Source organism: Myxine glutinosa, chromosome 1, assembly GCF_964187855.1.
Source record: "Myxine glutinosa chromosome 1, kmMyxGlut1.1, whole genome shotgun sequence".
Lineage (NCBI taxonomy): Eukaryota > Metazoa > Chordata > Myxini > Myxiniformes > Myxinidae > Myxine > Myxine glutinosa.
In genome coordinates, this window is record NC_136261.1 from 332,512,448 (window position 1) to 332,540,127 (window position 27,680).

At 47.3% G+C, this 27,680-nt stretch overlaps 1 protein-coding gene across 1 annotated transcript in view; it reads left to right on the top strand.

Annotated features, from left to right (window-relative positions):
* UNC80 (unc-80 subunit of NALCN channel complex) overlaps positions 1–27,680 on the top strand; it is a 502,852-nt gene that overhangs the window by 370,109 nt on the left and 105,063 nt on the right. Inside the window, exons 48-54 of the mRNA XM_078779534.1 lie at positions 8,408–8,504; positions 11,430–11,600; positions 11,705–11,797; positions 11,916–12,134; positions 13,321–13,521; positions 15,463–15,643; positions 17,841–17,966. Of these exons, the coding sequence (XP_078635660.1) occupies positions 8,408–8,504; positions 11,430–11,600; positions 11,705–11,797; positions 11,916–12,134; positions 13,321–13,521; positions 15,463–15,643; positions 17,841–17,966 (1,088 nt within the window). The remainder of the gene's footprint in view (positions 1–8,407; positions 8,505–11,429; positions 11,601–11,704; positions 11,798–11,915; positions 12,135–13,320; positions 13,522–15,462; positions 15,644–17,840; positions 17,967–27,680) is intronic.

Here is a 27,680-nt window from a genome sequence, read left to right on the forward strand (position 1 = left end):
TGTCCGCCACTCGCGCCCCCCCAGAATTCCCGCGCACCTGGAGGGCCAGTTTGCGGGGCAAACGGATGACCCGGCCGAAGCGCCCTCTGGCGACCGGCGGCGTCCGGTGTGCAGGGATGCCAGGTGGGATGCCCCCGGCTGTACCCGGGATGGGTGCCGGACCGGGGGGCGGCGTGCCTGCGGTGCTGGTCGGTGCCGGGGGTCCGCCCGCAGGGGGGCGGCCCCGACATGGGGGCCGAGCCACCGGTGGTAGGTGGTCCATGTCGAGGTGGGCCGGCTTGAGGCGGTCTATGGAGACCCGGTCAGGAGTGCCGCCGATGTCCAGGGTGAAATGTTTCACCCCGGTCTCCAGCACGCGGAAAGGCCCGTCGTACGGGGGCCGCAGTGGTGTCCGGTAGGCATCGTGCCGGACGAAGACATACTCCGCGGTGCGAAGCTCCGGGGCGACGTGTGTAGGAGGGTGCCCGTGGTGTGCCGTCGGCACCGGGGCGAACCTCCGGGCGGTCTCCTGCAGCGCAGAACGCTCCTGCGCCGCGGACCAAGGTGCCGTGGGGTCGGGGAGGAACTCGCCCGGCACCCGCAGCGGTTGTCCAAAGACCAACTCTGCCGCGGATGCGCGCAGGTCCTCCTTGGGCGCCGTCCGGAGGCCCAGCAGGACCCAGGGGAGCCTGTCGACCCAGCCGCCGTCGCGGAGGGTGGCCCGGAGCGCAGCCTTCAACGAGCGGTGGAATCGCTCGCACAGGCCGTTGGCCTGGGGGTGGTAGGCCGTGGTTCGGTGCAGCTGGACCCCGAGCCCCTGCGCGACCGCGGCCCAGAGCTCCGAGGTGAACTGGGGGCCGCGGTCGGACGAGATGTCCGAGGGGGCGCCGAACCGGGCGACCCAGGTGGTGATGAACGCCTGCGCGACGTCTGCCGCCGTCGTCGCCGCCAAAGGCACGGCCTCCGGCCACCGGGTGGTGTGGTCCACCATGGTGAGGACATGGGTGAAACCCCGCGAGGGGGGCAGAGGTCCCACCAGGTCCACGTGAACGTGGTCGAACCGACGTTCCGGCACCGTAAACGGGGCCAAGGGGGCCTGGGTGTGTCGGTGCACCTTTGCGCGCTGGCACGCGAGGCACGTCCTGGTCCAGCCGTGGACGGCCTTCCGGAGGCCATGCCAGACAAACTTGTTGGCGACCAACCGCTGGGAGGCCCTCGTGCCCGGGTGGGACAGGCCGTGGATGGCGTCAAAAACCTGGCGCTGCCTGCCAGCCTGCGGGCACGATGGGGCGAGGCCGCCCGAGGGAGACGTCGCAAACGAGGGCCGTGCCCGTGCCGTCGAAGGGCACCTCGGTGACGCGGAGGCCCGTGACGGCGGTCCGCAGGGCCTGGACCCCGGGGTCGGCGGCCTGGTCCGCTGCCATCCGGGCATAGTCGATGCCAAGGTGGACTGCGTGGGCGACGGCCCGGGAAAGGCAATCGGCCACCGGGTTGTCCTTTCCCGTGACGTGCCGGATGTCCGTCGTGTACTCGGACACGGCCGCGAGGTGAGGCTGTTGCCGGGCCGACTACGGCTCGGTGACCTTGCCCATCGCGAAAACCAGCGGCTTGTGGTCGACGAAGGCCGTGAACGCACGGCCCTCAAGCAGATGGCGGAAGTGCCTGACTGCCAGGTGAAGCCCAAGCAACTCGCGGTCGAAGGTGCTGTAACGGCGTTCGGGCGGGCGAAGCTGCCGGCTGAAAAACGCCAGCGGTTGCCAAGCTCCATGCACCCATTGCTCGTACACCGCGCCCACCGCGTAGTCCGAGGCTTCGGAGGTGAGGGCGATCGGTGCATCGAGCGCCGGGTGCGCGAGCATGGTGGCGTTGGCCAAGGCGAGCTTCGCGCCCGAGAATGCCGCGTCCATCTGCTCGGTCCAGGTAACGTCACCTTTGCCCGGCTTCCCTCGAAGGGCCTTGTGTAAGGGGCGCAGGAGCTGGGCGATGCGGGGCAGGAACCGATGGTAAACGTTTACCATGCCCAGGAACTCCTGGAGCCCCTTGATCGTGCGGGAGCGCGGAAACCCCTTCACCGCCTCCACCTTGGCCGGTAGGGGGACGGCCCCGTGCCTGGTGACGCGGTGCCCCAAAAGGTCGATTTCAGCGACACCGAACCGGCACTTGGCGGGGTTCACGATCAGGCCGTGCTGGCCCAGACGTTCGAAGAGCGTGCGGAGATGGTGAAGGTGCTCTTCGCGGGACGCGCTGGCGAGGAGGATGTCATCCAGGTATACGTACAAAAAATCCAAGCCGTGCAAGACGCTGTCCATGAGGCGCTGGAACGCCTGAGCCGCATTTTTCAAACCGAAGGGCATCCGAAGAAATTCGAAAAGCCCGAATGGCGTGATGACAGCCGTCTTCGGGATGTCCTCCGGCCTGACAGGGACCTGATGGTAGCCGCGTACGAGGTCCACCTTTGAAAAGAAGGACATATTCGCCAAGCGGGCGGAAAAGTCCTGAATGTGGGGGACGGGGTAGCGGTCGGGGGTGGTGGCGTCGTTGAGGCGCCAGTAGTCCCCGCACGGTCGCCATCCCCCGCCGGGCTTGGGCACGATGTGGAGCGGGGACGCCCACGCGCTCTCGGAGCGCCGCATGATGCCGAGCCGCTCCAGCGTAGCGAACTCCGCTTTAGCTACGGCGAGCTTCGTCGGCTCGAGGCGGCGTGCCCGGGCATAGACCGGTGGCCTGGCGGTGGGGATGTGGTGTTCCACCCCGTGCTTGACGGTCCCCGCCGAGAAGGTCGGCCGCGTGAGGGCCGGAAAACCCGCGAGGAGGCGGGCGAATTCGTCCGCTGCCGGAAGCGTACAGATGAACCTGGCCGGAACGGAACCGCTCAGTAAGCCGCTCGGCGAGCCGCTCGATGAGCCGCTCTGTGAGCTGCTCAACGAGCCGGGCAGCGCACACGCGAGCGAGCTGAACGTCTCAGCCTGGACAAGCCTTCTGTGCTTTACATCGACCAGTAAATCCATTAGCACATAAGAAGTCCGCGCCGAGCAGTGCCATGGGCACGTCGGCCATAACGAACGACCAACGGAAAACCTGCCCTCCGAACCGCAGGGAGAGACAGTGTTTTCCGTACGTGCGTATAGACGTACCATTGGCCGCAAGCAGCGCGGGACCTCGGCCCGCGGTGTGCTTGTCGGACGTACCGGCAGGAACGACACTCACCTGCGCTCCCCGTATCGCACAGGTAACGGCGCCCGGACAAGGTGTCCGTTATGTACAGCAGGCTGTTGGAATTGCCGACGCTCACCATTGCCACCGAGCGCCGGCTCGCCCGTTTCCCGACCTGCCGAATGAGCACGGCGGGCGACACTGCCGAGCCTCGTGGCCGAACCTGGTGTGGAAGGAACACCAGGCGGGCAGGTGCGGCGTCGGAGGCCGCGGTTTTCTTCGCGGCGGCGGCGGCGGTGGTGGTGGGCGGGGCGTGACGGCGGACACGAGGTGCGGTGCATCGGGGAAAGCTTCGGGAGCCTCGGGAGCGGCAACCGCACCAAGACTCGCCTGCGTGTCCAAAGCCGCGTAGTATTTGTCGGCCTCAGCAGCGAGCGCACGGGGTTCCGTTAACGCGGAACCAGCCAAAGCGAGGCAGACTCGTGCTGGCAGCTGGCGTCGAAACAACGCCCGGAATAGAGCGTTCGGGGTTTCGTCGCCCATGAGCGCCAGCATATGGTCCATACGGACAGACGGTCGCGTGTCCCCGATCTCGGGGAGGTCCAAGAGGCGATCGGGCCGTGCGTCCACCGTAAGGCCGAACATGGCGAGGAGGAGACGCTTGACCGCCTCATACTTGCCGTCGGCAGGTGGATCCCTTAGGACCGATACGACGCGGGTGGCCGTGCCGGGCCCGAGGGCGGCGACCACGTGGCAGTACATGGTCTCGTCCACCGTGATGCCTCGAAGTCGGAACTGGGCTTCTGCCTGCAGGAACCAAACTTCGGCTTGTGACTCCCAGAATTCGGGGAGCTTGATGGAGACCGCGTTGGTAGCCATTGTTGCGGCGGTTTCGGGGAGTCAGTGACGGCTGACTCGAATGTCGGAGGTCACCAATGAAGCACGCGGTGCTACGCGCGTGTCTTGCTACCAAGGAGGAAGCGGACAACGCGGTAAGTTTATAGTTCTTTATTCCAAAGAGGTCACTGTAGCACTGGCGCACTCCGGGCTGCGCGCCCGGTGTATATCCTGAGGCCACGCCTACCCCTCGGGCATGGCCGCCGCCCACTTGGTGCGCGGAATGATGTCACCACGCCAGTGGGCTTTCGTGTCCGCCACAGTGATATGGTTATGAATATTGGGAAGGGAGCAATAGTCAGATTAAGGCTGCAGACACCATTTTTGTTTGTGTAGCTTTTAGAACCTCTCACCTGTATAAGAGTGTGTGAGGGTAACGAGTCTCTGAATGATGCCGCTGGGGGGATGGGTGTTGTCTGATTTTGAGACAGCTACATAAAGGCATCCAGTCTATTTCTTCTCCTCCATGGACCCTGGGGGTGGTTGAGCAGGATGGGGTGAGGGGGATACACATCCACTTTCCCCCACAAGCAGAGTAGGAAATGTCCTCCTTTCCAGCTGTACATCATCGTGGGTGGTGGGTATTGGTTCATTGCCGAGATTGGGATTCATGAATGTCCTTGGGGGCAGAGACTCACTGGGCCTCAGGACAGGGATTCCTGAGCGCCTTCGACTGTGATTTGGTGGAACCTCTGGGGTCTCATTGGTGGAGCTCATGGCAGTGGAGACCCTTATGGCCTGTCATTGCTGAGCCTCAAGGGGTTTGAGGGTGGGAGAGAGGTGGGGAACGTGACTTTCAGCAGGGTGAGGGTAATCTATATATATATATATAAAACACAGTTTGTGTGTGTGTGTGTGTGTGTGTGTGTGTGTGTGTGTGTGTGTGTGTGTGTGTGTGTGTGTGTGGTGTGTGTGTGTGTGTGTTTGTGTGTGTGTGTGTGTAATGTTACCGATAGACTCCAAAACGGAGAGGCTCACGTGCTTGATATTTGGCGTAGACATGGCCATTGAGCCTGGGACGAACATGGCCGACCTCAAAATATTTGACGATCCATATTTTTTATTCATATTTACCCTCAGCGCATATCAGCGAAGTACCCGCTAATCTCAGCGGTGCAGAACAGCTCGCTGATTCGCTCAGAGCGATCACGTGATGTTCCATCCCCGCCGCTAGACTGATTTGCCCAGAGCGATCACGTGATGTGACCATTGCCATTCACTCCACATAGGTGGAGATGCAGTTACCGGGCGCCATCTTGGTTGGCATTCGATTCTGGGCGATGGTGATTTCCGTCACACGTTTGCACGTAATTCAGAGCGAAAAGCGATCGTGTTTTGTGTCGATTTTTGTCAATTTTGTGCGATATGAATTAAACGTCTTTTGATAGGGACCCGGTAATTCCGCCAGGGGCGCTGCGCGCACTACTTACGTCACGCTGTGCATAGCACTCTGTGACCGCCGTGCGGTGCAATGCTTTGCGGGCAAATCGTTTTTATGCCATGGTATGTCATATTTTGGACTTAACCACTCTTCATGACTGATCATGTGACATCTACACACTCATGGCTACCACCAAGACGGATCCTGGTTTCACGTGAGTAATATTTACCATATTTGCTCGATTTTTGAAAACCGATGCATGCAAATATCGTGTCTATAGCACACCTAAAATATTTTTTAGAAGGAATAAGCACATCTCCCCTTTGAAAGTGTCCCCTGAAGTGTGTCCAGGTGGAATTTCTAAGTCGTAGGTCTTAGCAACTCTCAGCAATCTTTTACCGCATGGATTTATCTCGAGTATTTACTAAACTGTGCTAAGTTGAGGTTGCGTACATATTTCAGCAGTTTTCAATGTAAATCAGTGTAATGTAACCTCCCCCTCCCCTCCCCCCTACCCCTCCCCCTCCACTCCTACCCCTCCCCCTCCCCTCCTACCCCTCCTCTCCTCCCCTTCCCACCCCCTCCCATCCCTCCCCCTCCCCCCTCCCCCTACCCCTCCCCTCTCCCCCTCCCCCTCCCCCTCCCACCCCTTCCCATCCCTCACCCTCCCCATCCCGCCCTCTTCTCCCCTCTCCCCCTCTTCTCCCCTCTCCCCCTCCCCCTCCCCCTCTTCTCCCCCCCCCCCCCTCTTCTCCCCTCCCCCCCCCTCTTCTCCCCTCCCCCCCTCTTCTCCCGTTCCCCTCCCCTCCCCTCCCCCCTCCCCTCCCCCGCCTGGCAATGCCGGGTACTTCTGCTAGTGGTATATAACCCTGGGTCCAACAGGAAGTGCTCAGTCAGTCAGACCTCTGCCACTCTTGGCTCAGCCCATCTCTGATGCTTTCTTGGATCAGTTCACTCTCTTGGACCTGGTAATAATCTTTCCCCCCTCTCCGACTTTAGTCTCTGCCTCATACTCTCTGACAAGTTGGCTGGTCACCACTCTTGCCAAGGTGGAGATGTGGCAGCACTGCACCAAGGAGGAGAAGTGGGTCTGGTGCTGCAGTAACTGTATCTTGCACAAATACATTTTCAGATGGTCATGGATGATTCTGCCAATGGTCATGTGAGAGGTTCCCACCAGCTGTGCAAGTTGGCATGTTGACCTTTTTGGAGAAACCTGAAAAGCTTCTCTTACAGCCTCTATATTGTTGGGTGGTCTCACTGAAGATTTTCAACCACTCACCTTTAATTTGGTCTTTCACACTTACATTGTCTCTCAGATTTTGATACGTTTCATGGTTTTGTATTGTGGAATTATTGTATATGGATAGACCCAACAAAACTGCCTTTGTTTAGAAATGTATGACTTCATCGTAAAAAGTCTTGAAAAGGGGCACAAATAAATTGCTCAACATGTTTGAAACTTCTTTGGAAAAACTTTAAAACTTGTTCTTTCGGCAAGCTGAAAAAGTTATTTAGGCAAGTCAGATTAGTAAAACTAGAACAGCACTTGGTATACCTCCGCCAGACTGAACACTGAACAGTTTACATTTTGTGGTCCACTGACAGGCCGGATCTGCATCCGTATATTAACCAAAATATAATCAGCTTGTTCTTGTCACCTACCCAACTTATCCAGCCAAATTTTGTCTGAATCCATCATTTTGTCACAACTTGTTGAAATATTGTATATTATTTAATTAAATTCATTATTTTTATTTTATATTATTATTTTTTTATTTATTTAATTAAATTCATATGTGGGAAAATTACACGCCCAGATCAGGAATCAAACCCAGGTCCTCTGGTGAACCGTACCAGTGCTCTGCCGTCTGAGCTATCTGGGCAACCCTGACCAAGCATGCAATTTTCCCACATATATCAATTTAATTATTTATAAGCCTGTTCATTAATGTAATAATTGTATATTAAACAGTACAGTATATCGTTTTTGGCCCCATCCCTCAATGGTGAAGAAACACTTTAAAAGTTCCAGGATCTGAATCTTCACCAAAATCTAATCAATTTGGCCTTGTCACCCAAATGGTCCACCAAGTTTTGTCTGAATGTGTCCATAACTTTTTGAGATATCCTTCTCAGAGCCAAACTGACAGACAGGCAAACAAACAAATGGGTGAAAACATAAATGGGACAGCGGTTTAAAAAATGGCACATCATTTTAGACCACCCATATATGTAAAAACATGAAATAACAGGGCTTTGATCTTTGAGTGATGGATTTGTCCGATCAAGATCACCCGATGATTATGATGATGGGCGATGGAGGGTCGTACATCGAGTCCACAGTCACCTTCAAAAACCTAAGGATGCATGAATTGCTCAAGCTGGATGATTATTGCATGAGGCAATTATGTTGTGTAAAAACTGGCAATCAGATGTTCTGCACATCCCTCGTGCGAAAAAGGCACTTGGAATGAATGGCGGGACAGTCCTTCAACAATTAAATTACATTATAAACTCCACGTGTTCGGCGTTTTTTTAAGAAGTTGACAGTACACATATATATACAAAAATGCAACACTGCAAAAGTATGAAATTAATAATTATTCCTAAATTAAGGCTGAAAGAAAACTCGATGTACCCTCAATAATGCTGCACCCCTAGCTCATAAAAGTGTCAATTGCATTTTGTTTGAAATGCGATTGCTGGTCCTGCCTCACATGCCATCAACTGATATCAATGTTAATTTATATTTGGGTTTTCATTTGTTCCTTATTTAAGGGCAGAACTACCTTCTCACCTTCTGATTTGATATGAAATGCTTGTTTTTTTTGTTTTTTTTGTTTTTTTTGCTCTACAATGTCTTTGCCCTTGTTACGTTGATCCACTTTTGATTTGAAAATTAAGTGATTTGTACTTCGTTTGTGGCTTTGCAAGTACCTTCATGAAAAAGTTATTTCAAGCCAGTTACTGTGAAACATTACCACTTTGTTTTAGACTTCTGCTATGGAAACGAGGACCTCAGTTTCTCTATATCAGAGGCAATCAAGCTTTGTGTGACAGTCGTAGCCTATGCGCCGGAGTCATTTAGGAGGTACGTAACTTGTGGTATCAATCTTTTTGATATTTTGGCTTCATTTCAATTTTTTGGTTGTTGTTACATTCCACAAATATTCACTTGATTTGTCTGTCTTTGCTTATATCTCATTTATCTTCAACATTGGTCTTATCATCAGCCACCATTACAGCAAAACTTACATCTGTACATGAAATTCCTAAGTGTGGTTTCTATAGGATATGAAATTCATTGTTGAGGAAAGTTGCTTTAAATGTTTGAAGTCACCCACCATCACTTAAGGAATGAAGGTTCTTGACAAGATGTCTATTTTTGAAACTTAAGATGTACACTTATTTAAGCATATCTGAAATTAAAATATGGCAGTCTTCCTCCTTTTCTTCGACGTCTTCTTCTTTTTCTTCTTCTCTTGTATGCATTTGCTGGGATTTGCTGGGATTTTGTATGCATTTGCTGGGAGCAACATTGCCATCTGTGGGGTTTCCCACTGATGCGTTATGTATTTTAGATGTTCCTTTGCCCCCTGAGCCCCTTGTACGCCCATCCATTTGTAATTTGTTGAGGGTACTGGTGATAACTTTTCTATTCTTTGATCGCTGCCACAATTGGATCCTTAACGTCCACTAAAGACAGGATCCCACCTTAACATCCATCCAAGGGATGACACACTTTGTAATGCAACTCCCTGTCTGCAAGCACCATTCCAACAGTTTGTAATTGGGCTGAGAATATAATCCAGACGAGACAGCTCAATCTTAAATGTGCCTTCTTTTCAGGACAATAAACAATCGAAGAGTTGTAGATCTGTTAATATTATGTAAAAAAGTTAAATTTTCTTATGCAATAAAGTTTTTAGTCCTACAATTTTATATCTCGATTCGACTTAAAACCTATATTGTAAACTCTTTTAGTCTTATTACCCTCGCCTGAGGAGAGGGTATTACATTTGAGTCTGTTTGTTTGTTTGTCTGTTTGTCTGTCTGTTTGTCCGCACAGAATAAATATGATTTTGTCTGCAACCGTTGGTCCGATTGACAGGAAATTTTCACCATAGGTGCAACTCCACCTGTATAATTTTTTATGATAATTATGACGTCATATGTCACGTGGTTCGGCCGCCATCTTGGAAAAACCGAAAAGATTTGCACCTCAATATCTCTGAAAGCGCTAAATAGAAAAAATTGAGACATGGCTCATTGTAAAGAACTCTCCATGGGGAATAAAATATGTTAATGATGACGTCATCGTCATAATTCGACAAGTACAAAACCTCATCCGATCAAGATGAAATTTCTTTAGCATCGTGTAGGGATAAATTGGTAGAGAAAAAAAAAAACGATGACGTCACTGGCCACGTGGTTCGGCCGCCATATTTGTTTTAACACAAACGCCTTAAAAACCACTGAAAATACATCCTGGCGAGGGTTTGCAATCTCTGATTGCTCTTTCTTGTTTCCGCATTGCATTAGCAATTTATCCTCTCAATAACTCAATATTCTAATAGATATTTCAAATGCAAGTTTTATTTGCAATCTTCTTCCAAATTGAAAAGTTGGAAAATTATTTCCACAGTTTTCTACTAGCACAGCATTCAATGACAAAAACCACAAAACTGATGTATGTAACAACTGAGCTGTATATCAGCTGACATATCCAGACTGAGTTGGTAGTTTTAAAAACTGATTTGTATTCATCAGCTTCCTACAATTTTCAAGATAACTTTAAAGTGAATTGATAATTACCAGATCGATTTATTTTTGCTTCATCCTAACAATTTCCAATGACCATAATGTGAAGTTCAGCTGTGGGGTTATCAACCCACGATTATCAAAAGGAAAGAAATGTACAAGTAACGACTTTCTTTTATGAACAATTTCATGCAAATATTTCGATTTGCACAACAATAGTCCTTTCTCGCAAATGTTTTTGAAATGAGTTGTATGCAACCGCTCAGTGAAGCCAAACTTTTCTATTTGCCAGTGATTTCAAGGAGAGGGCTAAATTGAAAATGTACCAATACTTCTTCCACTGAAGCAAAAACATTTTAGCTTTCTCATTAAATGTTTTCCAAAATATGCAAGTCATTATGATTGAAGAAGAATATTGTTATTCAGTTGTGCCATTACTGCCATTTCATTATCTTGCATTCATAAAATATTGCAGAATTAGAATAGCTGCTTTCATGCTGGGGAAATAATTACATATCTTCATTTCAATTAAAAGTAGTCTCAAAGATCATTTATCTATCTATAATTCCATTAATCTCTGTGTGTATGTGTGTATGTGTGTATGTGTGTATGTGTGTTTGTATGTTTGTCTGTGACCGCTGTTTCTCGACAACCACGGGTCCGATATACTTTAAACTTGCCAGGTATATTGCTGGGGACCCGAGGATGTGCCTTTTCAAGGTTTCATATTAATCGGACAAGTACTTACCGAGCTATGGCGATTTAGCCGTTCGCCGTTCGCTTTGGCGTTGCGAATGGACCAAACCATTGCATGTAAATAGAGGGGGGGGGGGGTTCTGTGGTCGTTGCGAATGGACCAAACCATTCATGTAAATAGAGGGGGGGGGGGTTCTGTGGTCGTTGCGAATGGACCAAACCATTCATGTAAATAGAGGGGGGGGGGGGGGGGGTTCTGTGGTCGTTACTGCCACGTGGTTTCAAAGTTTTTTTTTGTTGTTGTTGTTTGCACGCATGTTTTTTTGCACCCACGTACGGGCACGCCCTAGGATGTTTACACACACACACCCCTACACAAATTTTTTTTTTTTTTTTTTTTTGGCAAGGAACGGGCACCCACGTACGGGCACGTCCTAGCTTATATATAGTACGGGCATGCCCTAGTATATTAAATTTGCAAAAATGTCAAAATTCAATCCTTTTATTTACTTATTGAACTATTTTTACTTATTGCATTGTTTCTTTTCCCCCCTACCAGTATTCAAATGCTAATGGTGATGGAGGCCCTCGTGCCTTGTTACCTACAGAGGATGAAGAATGTCACACAGCAACAGGATAGTGCAATAAGTGCACGCGAGGAGGTAGTCGCCATCGCAGGACTGGCAACTTCACTGCAAGCCCTTCTTCATAGTGTTGAACCACTCACGAGGTGCTCCAAATGAAAAACTAAATTCTGGAGTTGTATGTGTTGAGTCATGAATCATCAGCATGATTTAAGACCATATTCATGTTCATGCTGCTCCTTGTCCTCAGACCCATGCCAGCACCACAGGTCAGCCGACTGGATCAGGGATACAAGGCCGCTGCTTCATCTAACCACACCGCAGGAGGAACAACTACCATTAGGTGCCTGTGTAGCCTAAACACATTGGTAATCCTAAATAAAGCATTGATTAAGGAATTCAACAAGCGTGTGGTTCATTTGCTGATGCACAATGCACCATTATCTTCTTCTTGGGACTAGGGATGACCTTCGGTTGCTAGAGGAAGGCGCGGGACTCGACCCGGAAGAGCTGGATGAGCGTCTTGCCAAGGAGGAGTTTCGCCGGCCACGTGAATCTCTTCTGAACATCTGCACAGACTTCTATAAGCACTGTGGCCCTCGACTAAAAATCCTGCAAAGCATGGCGGGAGAACCGCGCGTGGCTATGCTGGAACTGCTCGATATCAAGTCCCACATTCGGTGCTCATGATCTCTCTTGTTTATGTTATTGGTATCTGCCATATCCTCACTAGTTTGCCTCACCTAAGATAACAATGTTCTCCAAGCCTTTCCAATCGGTGCTTAATTCTGTTGTGCTCTTCATTCATACCTAGTGCATTTGTAATCATTTTAATATGTACAGGAGTGCTAAAATCGATAATGCTATGATTTATTATCAGTTGGCTGAATGAGCAACTTTTGTGCTCTGACGTGTGAAAAGTATCAGACAATATGGCAAGCATGGCTCATCAAAGGACTGACAACACAGCCTGCAGATTTCATCCTATTTCAGCATGCGTCTGCAACCATAGCTCGGACATGCATGGACCGATTTTGTTAAAACTTGGCACGCAGATAATGAATGATGACTTACATATGCACTTCATTTGGTTTAAAAGATCAGATCCAAGATGGCCGACTGGCAGCCATTTTGGTGCTTAATCGTGTCCCCAACCATTTTTTGAACATGCATCGTCCGATTTTGTTCAAACTTGGCACAAGCAGAGTACAGGATAGCGTACACGTGTACCTCACTTTATTTTGCGATTTCATCAAAGATGGCTGACCTGTAGCCTGGCAGCCATTTTTTTTGTAAAAGAAAACAAAAACTTGATATTGACCATGTCCTCAACCACTTCTCCGACATACATGGACCGATTTTGTTCAAACTTGGCACAATGCCAATACATGACAGCATATATATGCAGAATATTTTGGTTTGTAATCCAAACAAGAATGGCCGATGGCAGCCTTTAACTGTGCAGAGCAAAATTACTAAAACCACAGGGGCTATGACATTTTTATGTCGTTTTCTTCTTGTTATCAGAAGGCTCAGGACAACAAAAACGGAAAATCCCAGGACAAAAGATAGACGGACATGAAAAACGGGCCGATAAAGTACACTCACGATCTGGTATAATGAAAACCCACTTAAGATAGCAATGGATGCTCAGGTGAAATATTTCTTCCCCAAATATCAAAAAAAACATTTCCCCAAATATCACTTTCATTTGCATTTCCTGGCAGACAGGTCCTCAGCTAAATATCCAAGAAGAAGGAATTTAGGGACATAGAGAACCCTCCTTTCTGTCTCATAATTTTTTATTTGTATGTACTGCTTTTCCATCCTTAAACTCTTGTCTATGATTTTGTCTGTGATCTATAGGTTGGCAGAGGTTGCTCATGCCCTGCTCAAGCTCTCTCCATATGATGGGGCTACTATGGAAGGTCGCGGCCTGCGCCGTTACATGACGGAGATGTTGCCCATCACTGATTGGACAGCAGAACTCGTGCGGCCTGCCCTAGTTCTCATCCTCAAACGACTTGACCGAATGTTCAACAAGATTCATAAGATGCCTACTTTAAGGTAAGCTTATCATAATAGACCCATTTCTGTCTCATGGACACATTGCTTGCAATAATGATTTGAGTAAGATCCGCTACGGTCAAAACATGTTTAGTCATTAATATCTGTGTCAACAAATATAGACCAAGTAAACATGGCATTGCAATGATTGCAATTAGATACCTAAAAAAAAACAAGATCGATAGTCATACAATGGTGTAGCCGGGTTTGGATCTGTTGAGTGGAGGTTCTGCTGTCTCCCTGTCATGTGACCAGATTCTCAGCTCTGATTAGTGGATGTTTGTGAGGGACATGCATGCATACATACACCGGACGGACAGACAAACGATGTTCCAGCCGACGTTGCCTTACGGGTTACTCCGTAAAAATATGGCTGCCTTATCTTGTGACTGATGACATCATCAATTTTTTTTCTCGCCAAATTTATCCCTTGATCATGCTCACGAATTTTCATACTGATCAGATCCACCATTCTTCTTGTCGATTTATGACGTCATAATGAAGGACATCATCATTAGCATATGTTATTCCCCATGGGGAGTACTTTACAATGAGCCACCTTTCAATATTTCCAAGGAGACGTTTTAGAGATATAGAGGTGCAAAGGTTTTCGGTTTTTCCAAGATGGCGCCCATACCACATGACCTATGACATCATAATTATCATTAAAATTATACAGCAGGACTCGCTCCGATGGTGAAACTTTTGTGTCAATCGGACCAACGGTTGGAGAGAAAACGAATTTTGAAGGGAATAAACCCACAAAATGCCGGCAAAAGGGACATACATACATACATACATACATACGTACATACATACATACATACATACATACATGCATTCATACATACATACATACATACACACATACATACATACACATACATTCATACACACACATACACACATACATACATACATACATACATACATACACACATGCATTCATATACACACACATACATACATATACATACATACATACATACATACATACACACATACATTCATACATACATACATACATACACACATACATACATACATGCATTCATACATACACACATACATACATGCATACATACATACATGCATACATACATATATACATATATACATACATACATACATACATACATACACATACATTCATACATACATACATACATACATGCATACATACTTGCATGCATTCATACATACACACATATATACATGCATACATACATACATACATACACACATACATTCATACACACATACATACATACATACATACATACATACATACATACATACATACATGCATACACACATACACTCATACACACACACACATACATACATGCATACATACATACATACATACACACATACATTCATACACACATACATACATACATACATACATGCATACACACATACACTCATACACACACACACATACATACATACATACATACACACATACATACATACATACATACATACATACACACATACATTCATACACACACACATACATACATACATACATACATACATACATACATACATACATGCATGCATACATACATCCATACATACATACACACACACATTCATACACACACATACATACATGCATACATACATACATACATGCATACATACATAAATACATGCACACATGCACATATACATGCATGCAAGCATACATGCATGCATGCATACATGCATACGTGCATACATACATACATGCATACATACATGCATGCATACATATGCCGGACTGACGGACAAACAAACGCTGTTCCAGATGGCATTGTCCTACTGGCTACGCCATAAAAAAGAATGAATGAGAGGCTCACATAGAACCTTATAACTGATGCTGTGACTGTAAGACCAAGCACAAAGGTTTGTCGAATGTGCTTTGTTTTGATTATGTACCATTCATTGCAGACATCAGATTGAATGGGAAGGTGCCAGCAACCTCATCAAAGGAGTGTGCATTACACTGCAGAAGCAACCAATCATCTCCTTCCTGCCTCACGTCCGTTCGCTCATCAACGTCTGCGTTAACCTGGTGTGTGGGAGCTCACAGGGACCGCCAGGACAGAATCTGCCATACCCCATGCTGCAGGTGATGGGCTCTAGCCCTATTGACCACAAATGAAGCCTTGGAATCCACAGCGTGGAAACGACCTTGGATTCATTGGCCAAAATATTCTGCTGTGCCAGACAGTCTGTTATGTTGTGATGGAGCAGAATATGATTTATCATGAGCAGAGAAACAATCATGTTAAAGTTATGACAAGCATGTGCACTTTGAACTTTTTCCCTTTGTATCACGGTGTGAGTCATCAAGCCATCATTTAAAGCATGCTGTCATTGTCCTTGTATATTCATTACACCTAAAAGAGATTATATATCATCTTGGGGAAAAATATGGGACTAGTTTGACACTCAGCATTTAGAGCATAGAGCACAGACAAATTCAAGGAGGAGTGGCGAGAGATCTCTCCTTGAAAATGGCCCGCTAACTGTAAAGACAGTTTCCCCTAAAAAGTTACATCACTTCCTCCAAGGTCAGTGACTGTGTTTGTCTGAGGTTAAGTCCCATGTTGTCTGGCATCTATCTGCAGATTCTGCATATGTATTTTTTTTTTTGTATACAAGATCGAGGCTCGTGTAAGAGCATTGATCACAAAAAGACAAACTGACACATAAAACATAAAACATATGATAAAGGGAGTGGGAGAACAAGATGGAGAGCAGGGATATTGGGAGATCTGTGGGAGAGAGAGGGCTTGGGGGGGGGGGGGGGAGGCATGGGAAGGGGGTGAGGGGGAGGTGGGAGAGGTAAAACACATGGACACTGCTAGGACTTCCAGGAAAGAAGTCGATTTTTAAAAAGAGTGGATGTGGGGTGAATTAACGGGGGTAGAAAAGATCAAGGTTTTGGATGGGGGGAGATAAGAGATGGTGGTGGACATCTGTTTTAAAGACCTGGAGGGAGGAGTGGGATTGAAGAGAGTGAAGATGACGGAAGCCTCTACTCAATGAAAGACACATGAAAGCCCGCTTGGAGTTTGCAAAAAAGGCACCTAAAGGAATCTCAGACTGTGAGAAACAAGATTCTGTGGTCTGATGAAACCAAGATTGAACTGTTTGGCTTCCGTCGGGCCACTCTGCCATAAAGCCCAGATCGGTGGAGTGTTGCAGTGATGGTTGTCCTTCTGGAAGTTTCTCCCATCTCCACACAGGATCTCTGGAGCTCAGCCAGAGTGGCCATCGGGTTCTTGGTCACCTCTCTTACCAAGGCCCTTCTCCCCCGATTGCTCAGTTTGGCCGGGCGGCCAGCTCTAGGTAGAGTCCTGGTTGTTCCAAACTTCTTCCATTTAAGAATTATGGAGGCCACTGTGCTCTTGGGAACCTTCAATGCAGGAGAATTTTTTGTAGGCTTCCCTAGAACTGTGCCTCGACACAATCCTGTCTCTGAGCTCTGCAGGCAGTTCCTTCGACCTCATGGCTTGGTTTTTGCTCTGATATGCATTGTCAGCTGTGACACCTTATATAGACAGGTGTGTGCCTTTCCAAATCATGGCCAATCAATTGAATTTACCACAGGTGGACTCCAATCAAGGTGTAGGAACATCTCAAAGATGATCAAGAGAAATGGGAGGCACCTGAGCTAAATTTCAAGTGTCATAGCAAAGGGTCTGAATACTTATGTCAATGTGATATTTCAGTTTGTTTTTTTAATCAATTTGCAAAACTTTCTAAAATCCTGTTTTCTCTTTGTCATTATGGGGTATTGAGTGTAGATTGATGAGGGAAAAAATTAATTTAAACGATTTCAGCATAAGGCTGCACCATAACAAAATGTGAAAAAAAGTGAAGGGGTCTGAATACTTTCTGAATGCACTGTATGCTCTCACCTGGCGGGTGCCATTATAGTTCATTTTGTTATTCCCTTTACCCGGTATTGTATACTCCAAATGATACTCTACAATTGTTTATTTGGCAGCTTTTTGCTTCAGCAGTATATTCATCTCGTGTTTTGTTGCTTCAGCAGTATATTCATCTCGTGTTTTGGAATGTCTCTTCTCAATATCCTGTACACTGAATAGCAAGTTACATGTTTGGCTTGTCTGCCTTGAGTACAATAATAGTTGTGAACAGTTGGATCTTTTTGATAACTCTGCCTATTTTGTGGAAGGAAAATAAATCCCATGCTGGAAATCATTTTTCTTTGATCTTTTCCTTTTAATGTTTGGCAAACAGGTCTGTTGTTATTCCTGCAGTTTCTTTTGAGGATGATGTGTTCTTCCTTTCAGGTCATGGGTGTTGTTGGACCATCAAGTGTAGCAGATGGCCTTCCTCTTCTTCATCTCAGCCCTTACCTCTCTCCACCACTTCCCTTCAGCTCTGCTGTGGTCAGGCTCGTTGCCCTGCAGATACAGGTGTGTCTTCACTAACAAACTGCAACATATCAAGTGAAACTGAAAATAGTTCCAAGCAAGGAAAAGCTGAATCTTAATATACTCAACATCAAAATAAACTTATCAAATCTTAAGAAGGACACTCATTGAAATCCTCCATGCAAAAATGAAAAATATTTTAACACAGGTAAAGTGCAGCCATATTTACTAAACACATGTCAATAAACAAGAGGTTGCCTCAATCACAAAAAACAAAAAGCATGAACATCACAAGGCGTGGTGCAACAAAAGTCACAGCACTGCAACACAAAGGCATGCACCTGAATACGGTCAAATGACACAGGAATGGACACAACACCTTTTCTTTTTTGGATCTCGCGAGATCTTGTCGTGGCGGTCACGGTTTTTCGAAGCTGTTCCACGATCTTCACGCACGCTCGAAGTTAAGTAATTGTTCACAATTGTATTTTTGTCGAAACTGTATTTATCTTACGTGTGTGTACCTATAGTGTGTCCCTCAGAAGATTCTCGGTGTTAATCTTTCATACCTGTATAAAATAGTCGAGTATTTTGTGCCGCGCGGCCTAGTTGTTGAAGCTTTCGACCTTGAGGCTTGGTTCTCTCCGGGCATCCAAAGTGAAGTTATTTTTTCATTCGTGTGTTTGTCAAATTTCAACTCGTTATTTTATCGTCTATGCGTTATTGTTTGTTTATAGTTAGTTTTGGTTTGAATTTCCTGTAACTCGTAATTAATTAATCATGTTCTGCTTCGCGTGTGTGGCCTTGTACCTCCGTCGGTGTTTGTTAACTTAAGTCCCCTACTTCGTGTTTTGCTTGGCTCTTAGATTTTTCCCTTCAACCCCAAACATAATACTCTTTGTCTAACGTTTTAAATCCCCACCCCCCCCCCCCAAAACAAACAAACAAATAAACAAAAAAATTTATTTTCCTTTCTCCACATGTGCTGTTGTATCATCCTGTACTTCTGTCCAGGTGTGCTGTTCGCCCCGCCCCCATTATCTCATTGCCATCCACCTTTTGCCCTGTTCACGTGACTCGTGGTTGTCCCTCTCGGCCCTCCCCCCGTTGGTATTTTGTGAATATAAGAGTTGTTCACGGTTCTGTTTAAATATTATTTAAATATGTTTAAACTTTCCCCTGCAGTGTTTTATTCAGTGGTATATTACAACACGCTGTTTTTCTTCCTATTTAAAAGGCTTTTTTCAATTTCCTCTCCAACTCATTCCACTTCAAAAAAAAAAAATTCAATCTCTTATAATTCTCCCTCACTACATGTTCTAAATTCACATTCATTCCATCCCTCCTCCATCGTTCTTAATCGGATTGCTAACTTGAAAATCACAATAAACCCAATTTGTTATCAATGTTCGTCTTTCATTAATCATCCACTTTCTAAACTCCCCTCTTGCCCCTCCCCTCCAAATCCCCCCCTTGCCCCTACACTCCTAAACTCCCCCCTTGCCCCTCCACTCCTAAACTCCCCCCTTGCCCCTCCACTCCTAAACTCCCCCCTTGCCCTTCCCCTCCTAAACTCCCCCCTTGCCCCTCCCCTCCAAATCTCCCCCTTGCCTCTACACTCCGAAACTCCCCCCTTGCCCCTCCACTCCTAAACTCCCCCCTTGCCCCTCCCCTCCTGAACTCCCCCCTCACTCCTCCCATTCAAAACTCCCCCCCCCCAACCCCTCCCGTTCAAATCTCCCCCCATACCATTCCTCTCCAATTCTCCCTCCTCCCCCCTCCTCCTCAAAGCTGCCTCCTCCCCACTTCGTCTACCTTCTATCTCATACCTCCACCTCCCCCCAACCTTCTACTTTCCTCTGCCCCCCCTCAAACAACCCCTCACTGTGCCTCATCCCTTCACCATCAAACCTTTCGTCCTCCTCATTCTTCCTTTCTTGTAACTCTTCTGTAATCTCTGACACACTATCAACTGCTCTCCCTTCCTCCCCCTCTCATCCTTCATCTTACCTTACCCCTCCCCTCCCCTGTCCTGTACCCGATGCTCCCCCTCTCTCTTAATTAACAGTATGGACCTCAAACATCCGGGGCCTTCGCTCAAACCTGACTGATCTCTCCATACAGGTTGCTTCTGACAATCCAGACTTGATCTGCTTAACAGAAACTTTCCTCCTTCAAGATGTCTCTGATTCCTTAATATCTCTTCCTGGTTACTCCCTCCTCCGGTATGATAGACCTGAGCCTCGTTCTGGTGGTGGGGTGGCTATCTTTATCAAAAACTCTCTTCCTCACTCTCCTTGCACTGCCCTCTCTCCACTTCACCCCCAGGAGTACCTCTGGTTATGGCTTCCTCTCCGCTCCCACCTTTTGTTCATATGTGTTCTGTACCGTCCTCCAAACAGTGATGACTCCATTTACATTTCACTGTCTGACAACATGCACCAACTTCTATCCACTCATCCCAACTCTGTCTTCCTTATATGTGGTGACTTCAACTGTCATCATGCCAGCTCGTTGGGTGTGGGTTCCTCTCTCACCAGTCATGGCACCTCAGCAAAGACTTCTGTGACTCACTGGGATTGACACAATCTGTCAATTTCCCGACCCGGATCTCAGCCAATGGAGTATCTTCTCTTCTCGACTTGGTTATGACAAACTTCCCTGCTAATGTCTGCTGCTCTTCTTCTGCTCCAATCGGTTCTTCTGATCATGTGCTTGTTAAAGTGGACATCTCTCTGGCCATTCTCAGAGAGCCTCCTCAGCGTCGACGAGTCTGGCATTTCACTCAGGCCGACTGGGACGGTCTTCAAGCAGCCATCAATCATCTGGACTGGTCTCCCATCTCCACTGCCTCTGACATCAATTCTTCCTGGGAATTCTTCCAAAGCAAACTGCTCTCTCTCATGCACAGATTTATCCCATCTCGTCTTCAGTTGTCTTACCCTTCCTCCCGTCCATGGTACACTGAATCTTGTGGTGAGGCAGTTGCGCTGAAACAACTTGCCATTGCCTCTTGGAAGGCTAATCCAACTGAAGGCAATCTCAGTTCCTTCCACCAAGCTCGGAACAAGTGTGTGTCTACCCTCAGGAGTGCCAGGAAGCACTATCTCTCCACACTCAAGAATGAACTCTCAAACCTGTCTCCTTCCTCCAAATCCTGGTGGCGTCTGGTCAAATCCGTTTCTGGTGTTTGTTCCCCCTCCATCCCCTCCTTTACCTCAAATGGCTACACAGTTGACACCGCACGTGACAAAGCTGAATGCCTCAACTCTGTGTCTGCCTCAAAATCTTGTGTCCCAAACCCATCTCTCTCTGTTCCCACCTTACCCAGTCGAACCCAACTGCTCCTGGACTCTGTGTCCTTCTCTCCTGACAAGGTGGAGGAGATTTTGTCAAACCTCGACTCTGATTCTGCAACTGGACCAGATGGGATCAGCCCACAGGTCCTAAAATCCTGCTCTGCCACTCTATCTCACCCTCTCTCTGTTCTTTTCACCCTCTCTTTTGCTCAAGGTCATCTGCCAGCATTCTGGAAATCAGCAAACATCACTGCTTTACACAAAAAAGGTGCAAAAACAGATCCTTGCAACTACAGACCAATCAGCCTGCTCCCAATTATCAGCAAAGTCATGGAATCCATCATTGCTTCGGATATCAAATCCTTCCTCTTCTCCAATGGCTTGATCTCTGATCATCAATTTGGATTCAGACTAAGGTCATTCTACTCTGGACATGCTGCTTCTGCTGTCTCAACAATGGATGGAGGTCCTCAATGCCAAACAGGAAATTCGAGCCGTCTCCCTTGACATATCACGTGCCTTCGATACGGTCTGGCACCCAGCTCTGCTCACCAAACTCTCCCCCTATGGCATCCATGGAAATCTCCATGCATGGCTTGCGGACTTCCTCTCTGGTCGTAGTCAACGTGTGGCCCTGAATGGATTTCTCTCATCTCCCCTTCCTGTTCAGGCTGGAGTTCCCCCAAGGCAGTGTTCTGAGCCCTGTGCTTTTTCTGGTCTTTATCAATGATCTCTCCGACTCTCTGGAAAATCCTCTCTATCTCTTTGCTGATGACTCCACTCTCTGCCGCTCCATTCCTCTTCCCTCAGATCGGCAGTCTGCAGCCTCCTCTCTCTCTGAAGACCTGGACAAAATCACAGACTGGTCAAACAAGTGGAACATGTCTTTCAATCCTGACAAATCTCACACTCTTGCTATGTCTCTCCAAAAAAATCGACTGGACAACCCTCCCATCTACTTTCTCAACAATCCTCTCCAAGAAGGTCTGTCGCTCAAGCTTTTGCGTCTCACTATCTGCCATGATCTTTCTTGGGAAAGCCACATTTCCAAGCTGGCCTCCAAAGCCAGTCGCCGACTGGGCATCCTCCGTCGTACAAAGTCCTTCCTAGGCACACCTGAGCTCCTCACCACATACAAGGCTTTCATCCACAGCTCAATGGAATACTGTTCTCCCCTATGGGCTGGTGCTCCTGCCTCACACCTCGCTCGGCTTCACGCTGTTGAAACCAAAGCTTTCAGAATCATTGGAATCTGCCGCGATGAAGCTATCTCCGAGGGCCTTTCACTCACTCACCGCAGGCAGGTAGGTGGTCTTTCTGTCTTCTACCGACTCCTCTCCGGCCTTGCTCCCCCAGCTCTCTCTGTGCTTTGTCCCCCAAATAGTCCTACAGGTGGCACAAGATCTGCCAGCAACCCTCTGATGGTTAAACTGCCGAAATCTCGGCTCTCAGCTCACCTTCACTCTTTCATTCCTCTTTTCTCCAGCCTCTGGAACAAACTCCCACACTCCCTTCAATCCCACTCCTCCCTCCAGGTCTTTATAACAGCTGTTCACCACCATCTCTTATCTTCCCCCATCCAAAACCTTGATCATTTCTACCCCCGCTAATTCACCCCAGATCCACCTTGTTTGAAATTCCAACTTCTTTCCTGGAAGTCCTGGCAGTGTCCATATGTTTTATACCTCTACCACCCCCCCCCTTCCCATGCCTCCCTCCCCCCAAAGCCCTCTCGCTCCCACAGATCACTCGATGTCCCTGCTCTCAAATGTTGTGTTTGTGTCCTTCCCCCTCTCTCCCCATCTTGTCTACCACTCCCCATGTTATGTTTTATGTGTCGGTTTGTCTTTCTGTGTGATTAATGTTGGCTCTTTCATGAGGCTCGATCTTGTATACAAACCCCCCCCCCCCCCCAAAAAACCACTCCTAACAGTCAAGGACAGAATGACAGCAGTCTTCAATATTGTGTGTGTCCTCCCTGAGCTGTGATGCCGGCTGTACACCTCCGGCGCATGCTCTGTACCAGGTGTCTGATGCAGTCCTGGGGAAGTCTGTGCCACTCCTCCTGCAAGCCTTGAATGAGCATTTGCCGATCGACAGCCATTGATCTCCTCGATGCAAGACGTCGACCAAGCTCATCCCATAAATGCTCAATGGGATTGAGGTAAGGGAAATAAGGTATCCAAGGCGTCACTTCAACACCCTGTTCCTGGAGGAGGTGGTCAGGCGAGCAGCATGGTGTCCTGCTGGAAAACTGCGATGTCAGGATGAGCCTCGAGAAATGGCAGCAGATGAGGTCTCAAAACTTAATTGACATAACACTGACTAGTGAGATTGTCTTTGATGACGACCAGAGGTGTCCTGAAACGAGTGGAAATGCTGGCCCATACCATCACACTGGGTCCTCCCCAACGATTGATCTGGCGAATACAGCATGATGCTTACCTTTCCCCACCTCTGTGCCATACCCGTTGACACCCATCATCAGCATGGAGGCAAAATCTGGACTCATCGCTGAACAAGACTGCACTCCACTGTTGCTGTGTCCAGTGGTGATGTTGCAGACACCATCTTAGTCTGTTCCGCCGATGCACTGCGTGACACTTGACCTCTGCAAGGACGTCTTGCCACCAGGCCCTGACTTCTCAAGCGCCTCTGCACAGTCGAGACACTGATGTGGTTGTTGTGGTGACCTTTTGTCACTGCAGCTGTTTGCGTCGCAGGGTGGAAACGATCACAAAGATGCTGCAGCATAATCCAGCGGTCTTGGTTTGGGGTGTTTACCCGTGGTCTTCCTCTTCGTGGACCATCATTCACAGTTCCAGTTTCACCATAACGCCTGGCCAGGTTGGAAATTGCAGGCTGTGAGCAACCAAGACGTTGGGCAATTGTTCACTGGCTTACACCAGCCTCAAGCATCCCAATTGCCCTTAAACGTTGTTCGGATGTCAGGCGTGGTATCTGAATTTTCTTGTTGTTTTCCCTGTCAGAGCCTCTAGAGTGACTATAGACAGCAGTAAATGAATGTCTGACCATGAGAACTGAAGGATTTCATTATGAGGGTCATTATTTAAAGGGAAAGATCCCTATACAGAACCACTCAAGCATGCCATTGTTGATCAACCAGGTGATTGAAGTGAAGTTCCCATTACATAATCAGCCATTACAATTGAAGAAACGTGTTTGTAAAGCTGCACATTTCAAAAATATGAAAGTGATAAGTTTATTTTGATGCTCAGTTATCGGCAGGTTTTCCAGCATAAAGTGATATAATGACATCATTTTCACTGCAAGTCATATTATTCAAGCTTTGGCAGGGAAAATGGCCTTAAAATGCATGTTGTTGTTGTTGTTGTTGTGTCATATTATTCAAGCTTGTTCATTTATAAATGGAAATGTAAAATAATATTTCCATATTGAAATAGTTTACAGAAATGAGATCTATTATTTAATTTTTTGTGAGCCATTCCTCATCCATTTCCCATACTTGGTCAGTTGTAGGTGTTGCTAAGTGGCATTACCTGCTGAATGGTACTTCCACCATTCACAGTGCTTGTTGTTCAAGAAGATTAATTCATTCAAAAAGAAGTTTGGTTCGAAAGAGTGTTTGGAAAGGTTTTGATGCCTGCGGAAAGCCAGATCGTGTATCAAATGGTGTGTTTCCTGCATGACTTTACTCCTGGGATTTCCTGAACTGGGGTTAGTATCTCCTGGGGGGTTACAGTTGTGAAGATACTTCAGGAAAGCATTTGTCAGCAGGATTGGTTATAGAGATGCCAGTTTCACTCTGAGGGATACAACGATTGAGCCATTCTCCCCATGGCTTCCATTAACCCTACTTAATATCTTTCCATCTGGGCTATACCATCAGTCTATGACATAAAAAGTTATTTAGCCATATTCAATAGGCTATACTTTGATTTTCGCCCATAGGAGTGGTCTTTGGTGATTTTCTTCTTCTTCTTCTTTTATATGGCTGCAGATTTTTTTTTCTTTTCTGGGGGTGAAGCTGTGCACCTAATCCAGTGCCCTCTTTTGGTTAGAGCTGGAATTTGGAATTTGGCCAGGGTGCCAGCGATAGCTTGCCTACTCTTCATGAAGGACACCGTAGGATATTTAACATCCATCATCCAATGCCAGCAGATGGGATGCACGGTTTCATGTCCATCCGAGGGACGGCACACACATTTATGTATTGCCCTGACTGCAAAACACCAGGTTACAGTTTATAGCTGGGCTTAGATTGAATGAAATCCAGGCTAGACAGCTAAGATGTGAGTGTGGCCTTTTGGGTGGGTGTGGCCTAATTGATAGTCTGACTCTCCATATGCTGGAAGAAATACTTTTTTAATTCAATTCTCCATGTCATATTGCTCACTGTGTTGCACACATTGCACCTGTAGTGGTGTTCACAATTTTGACCGTATTCCCCCACAGCACATTTCAGTCTTTCAGGAAAGGTTTTTTTTCAGCACTAGATTTGTGTTTATATTATTATGATCCCACATTTTGTGTCTGCTGCGATGGGGGATCCTCGGTTCCCCTTAAACTTACTGGGCCTGAGGCCACCGAGCACAAACACCTTCGTGCTACGGCATGTTGTTAATCAACCACGAATGCCAATTGGTCAACCACGTGGTCAATTGTCCTCCGTCTGATTGCCATTTAACTTGAGGTAACGCGTCTCCTAGCCGAGGGATGCGCTCTCGGTTATGCACTACATTTATCTTAATTCTATCTTCATTAAGGCGGCCGATCTTAGCGCTAGTGCATACCTGACTTGGATATGAGCCAATCAATTTGAGAATTATAATTTCTGAGACTAACCTATGTGTGAATAGTGCTGGACCAATTAAGGAAAAGATAAACATGGACAGATTCGAAATGAATCTCAAAAAGTGGGAATTTATTATGTACAATGAAATGTGGGGTCACGTGTGGAGGGGAACTCGAGGACTTTAATGTTCAAACAGGCAATCAAAATGAATCAAACAAAGAAATGCAAATAAGTGTACAAGGGGGAAATCACAAGCAATAGAGAGTGCAGCAATATTTACAGCAAAAAAAAAAAAAACAGACAAGATGCAGAACTTAACCGATGCCTTACCTACTGGCTATACACAAGACTTGGGTACCCAATCAGACATCAGTTGAAAGGAGACCAGAACAAAAAGAGGAGAGAAAGGACAAGGGTAATCGGCCTCTTGGCTCACCGGGTGGGGCCGTCATGCCTCCTCGAACAAAACGCTAAGGGGAGGGGTTAAAAAGGAGGAATACTAACTTGTCTATGGTGCGTGATCGTAGAGGTGTTGTGGGGGTTTGTGGTGGTGCAAGAGGAACCCGTGAAGGTACATATCAGTGGGTTACCCTGTAAAGGACAGTTGGTGGCACTGGGCCTTGTTAAGCTGCTGAGTTCAGTAGAATGACTTTATATACAAAAGGCAAGAAAATAATATGTTAGAGGAATAGCCTCTTGTGTGAGATGTCGAACAGAGTGTGTACGTGTGGCTTAGTTTTGGCCCGAGATGCGATTTGCACTGCACTCACTCCATCCACCCCGATGCTCCAGCTCCTAGCTTCGACCCGCCAATGTGATCACCACCACTCACCCCAATTTTTCTCTTTTGAAGCACCACAAGGCCCCACGAAGCAAGCACAGGACCAAAGCCAAGAACCAACACGCAAGCGCCCTAGCCAGAACCAACACGTCACCGAGGCATTGCCCGCTGCACCTTCGTAAACGCGTAGCGAGGGTGGGGCTTAAAACTGGCTCACAAACATCCCTTGGTGTAACTACGCAGGCTGATTGGTGCATCCCCGCCCTACCAAGGTGTAGTTCCACCCACACCAGACCTTCTTCATGACTTGTGCTCAATCTGTCTCTAAACTGCGGCACGACGGGTTCTCCTTGATTAACATAGGCAGTGTCACGTGATGCTCACAGGCGCGGGGCAAATGCTGGAAGCTCTTAATTGCTGGTGCGAAGGAATGGAGCAAGTAGGTGTCTATGAGAAGCTAATGGCCAATTAGCGCCTATTTGTTCTTGTGTTTCTCGAGGTTTGGAGGGGGAGAGTTTGCACATTACTGAGGCTGCTCCTTACACCTTTCCCTTTGCGCTTCCAAGTTGGCAGCGGTGTCTGTGATGTGGTTAGATGAATGCGAGTAAACAGGGTGGTTGAGATGAAGTCATAGTTATTGGGTTGTGGGGTTCTCGGGTCGGGGAGCAATGAACAGCTTGTATGTCTTAATGCAATGTAAACTCCAATGAATAATAAAACCAAGTGTAAATAAGTATATTAATTCTTGGTAAATGCAATGTAGTTATGGAGCTGTGTAAAAGATCATGGGGGGGGGGGGGCAGGGGGGGATAAAGGAAAGTGGCTGTTGGGTTCTGGCACACGATTCAAACCACATTTTGGCGGGATATGCAAGTGCGCGCCACAAAGCTCATATAGGA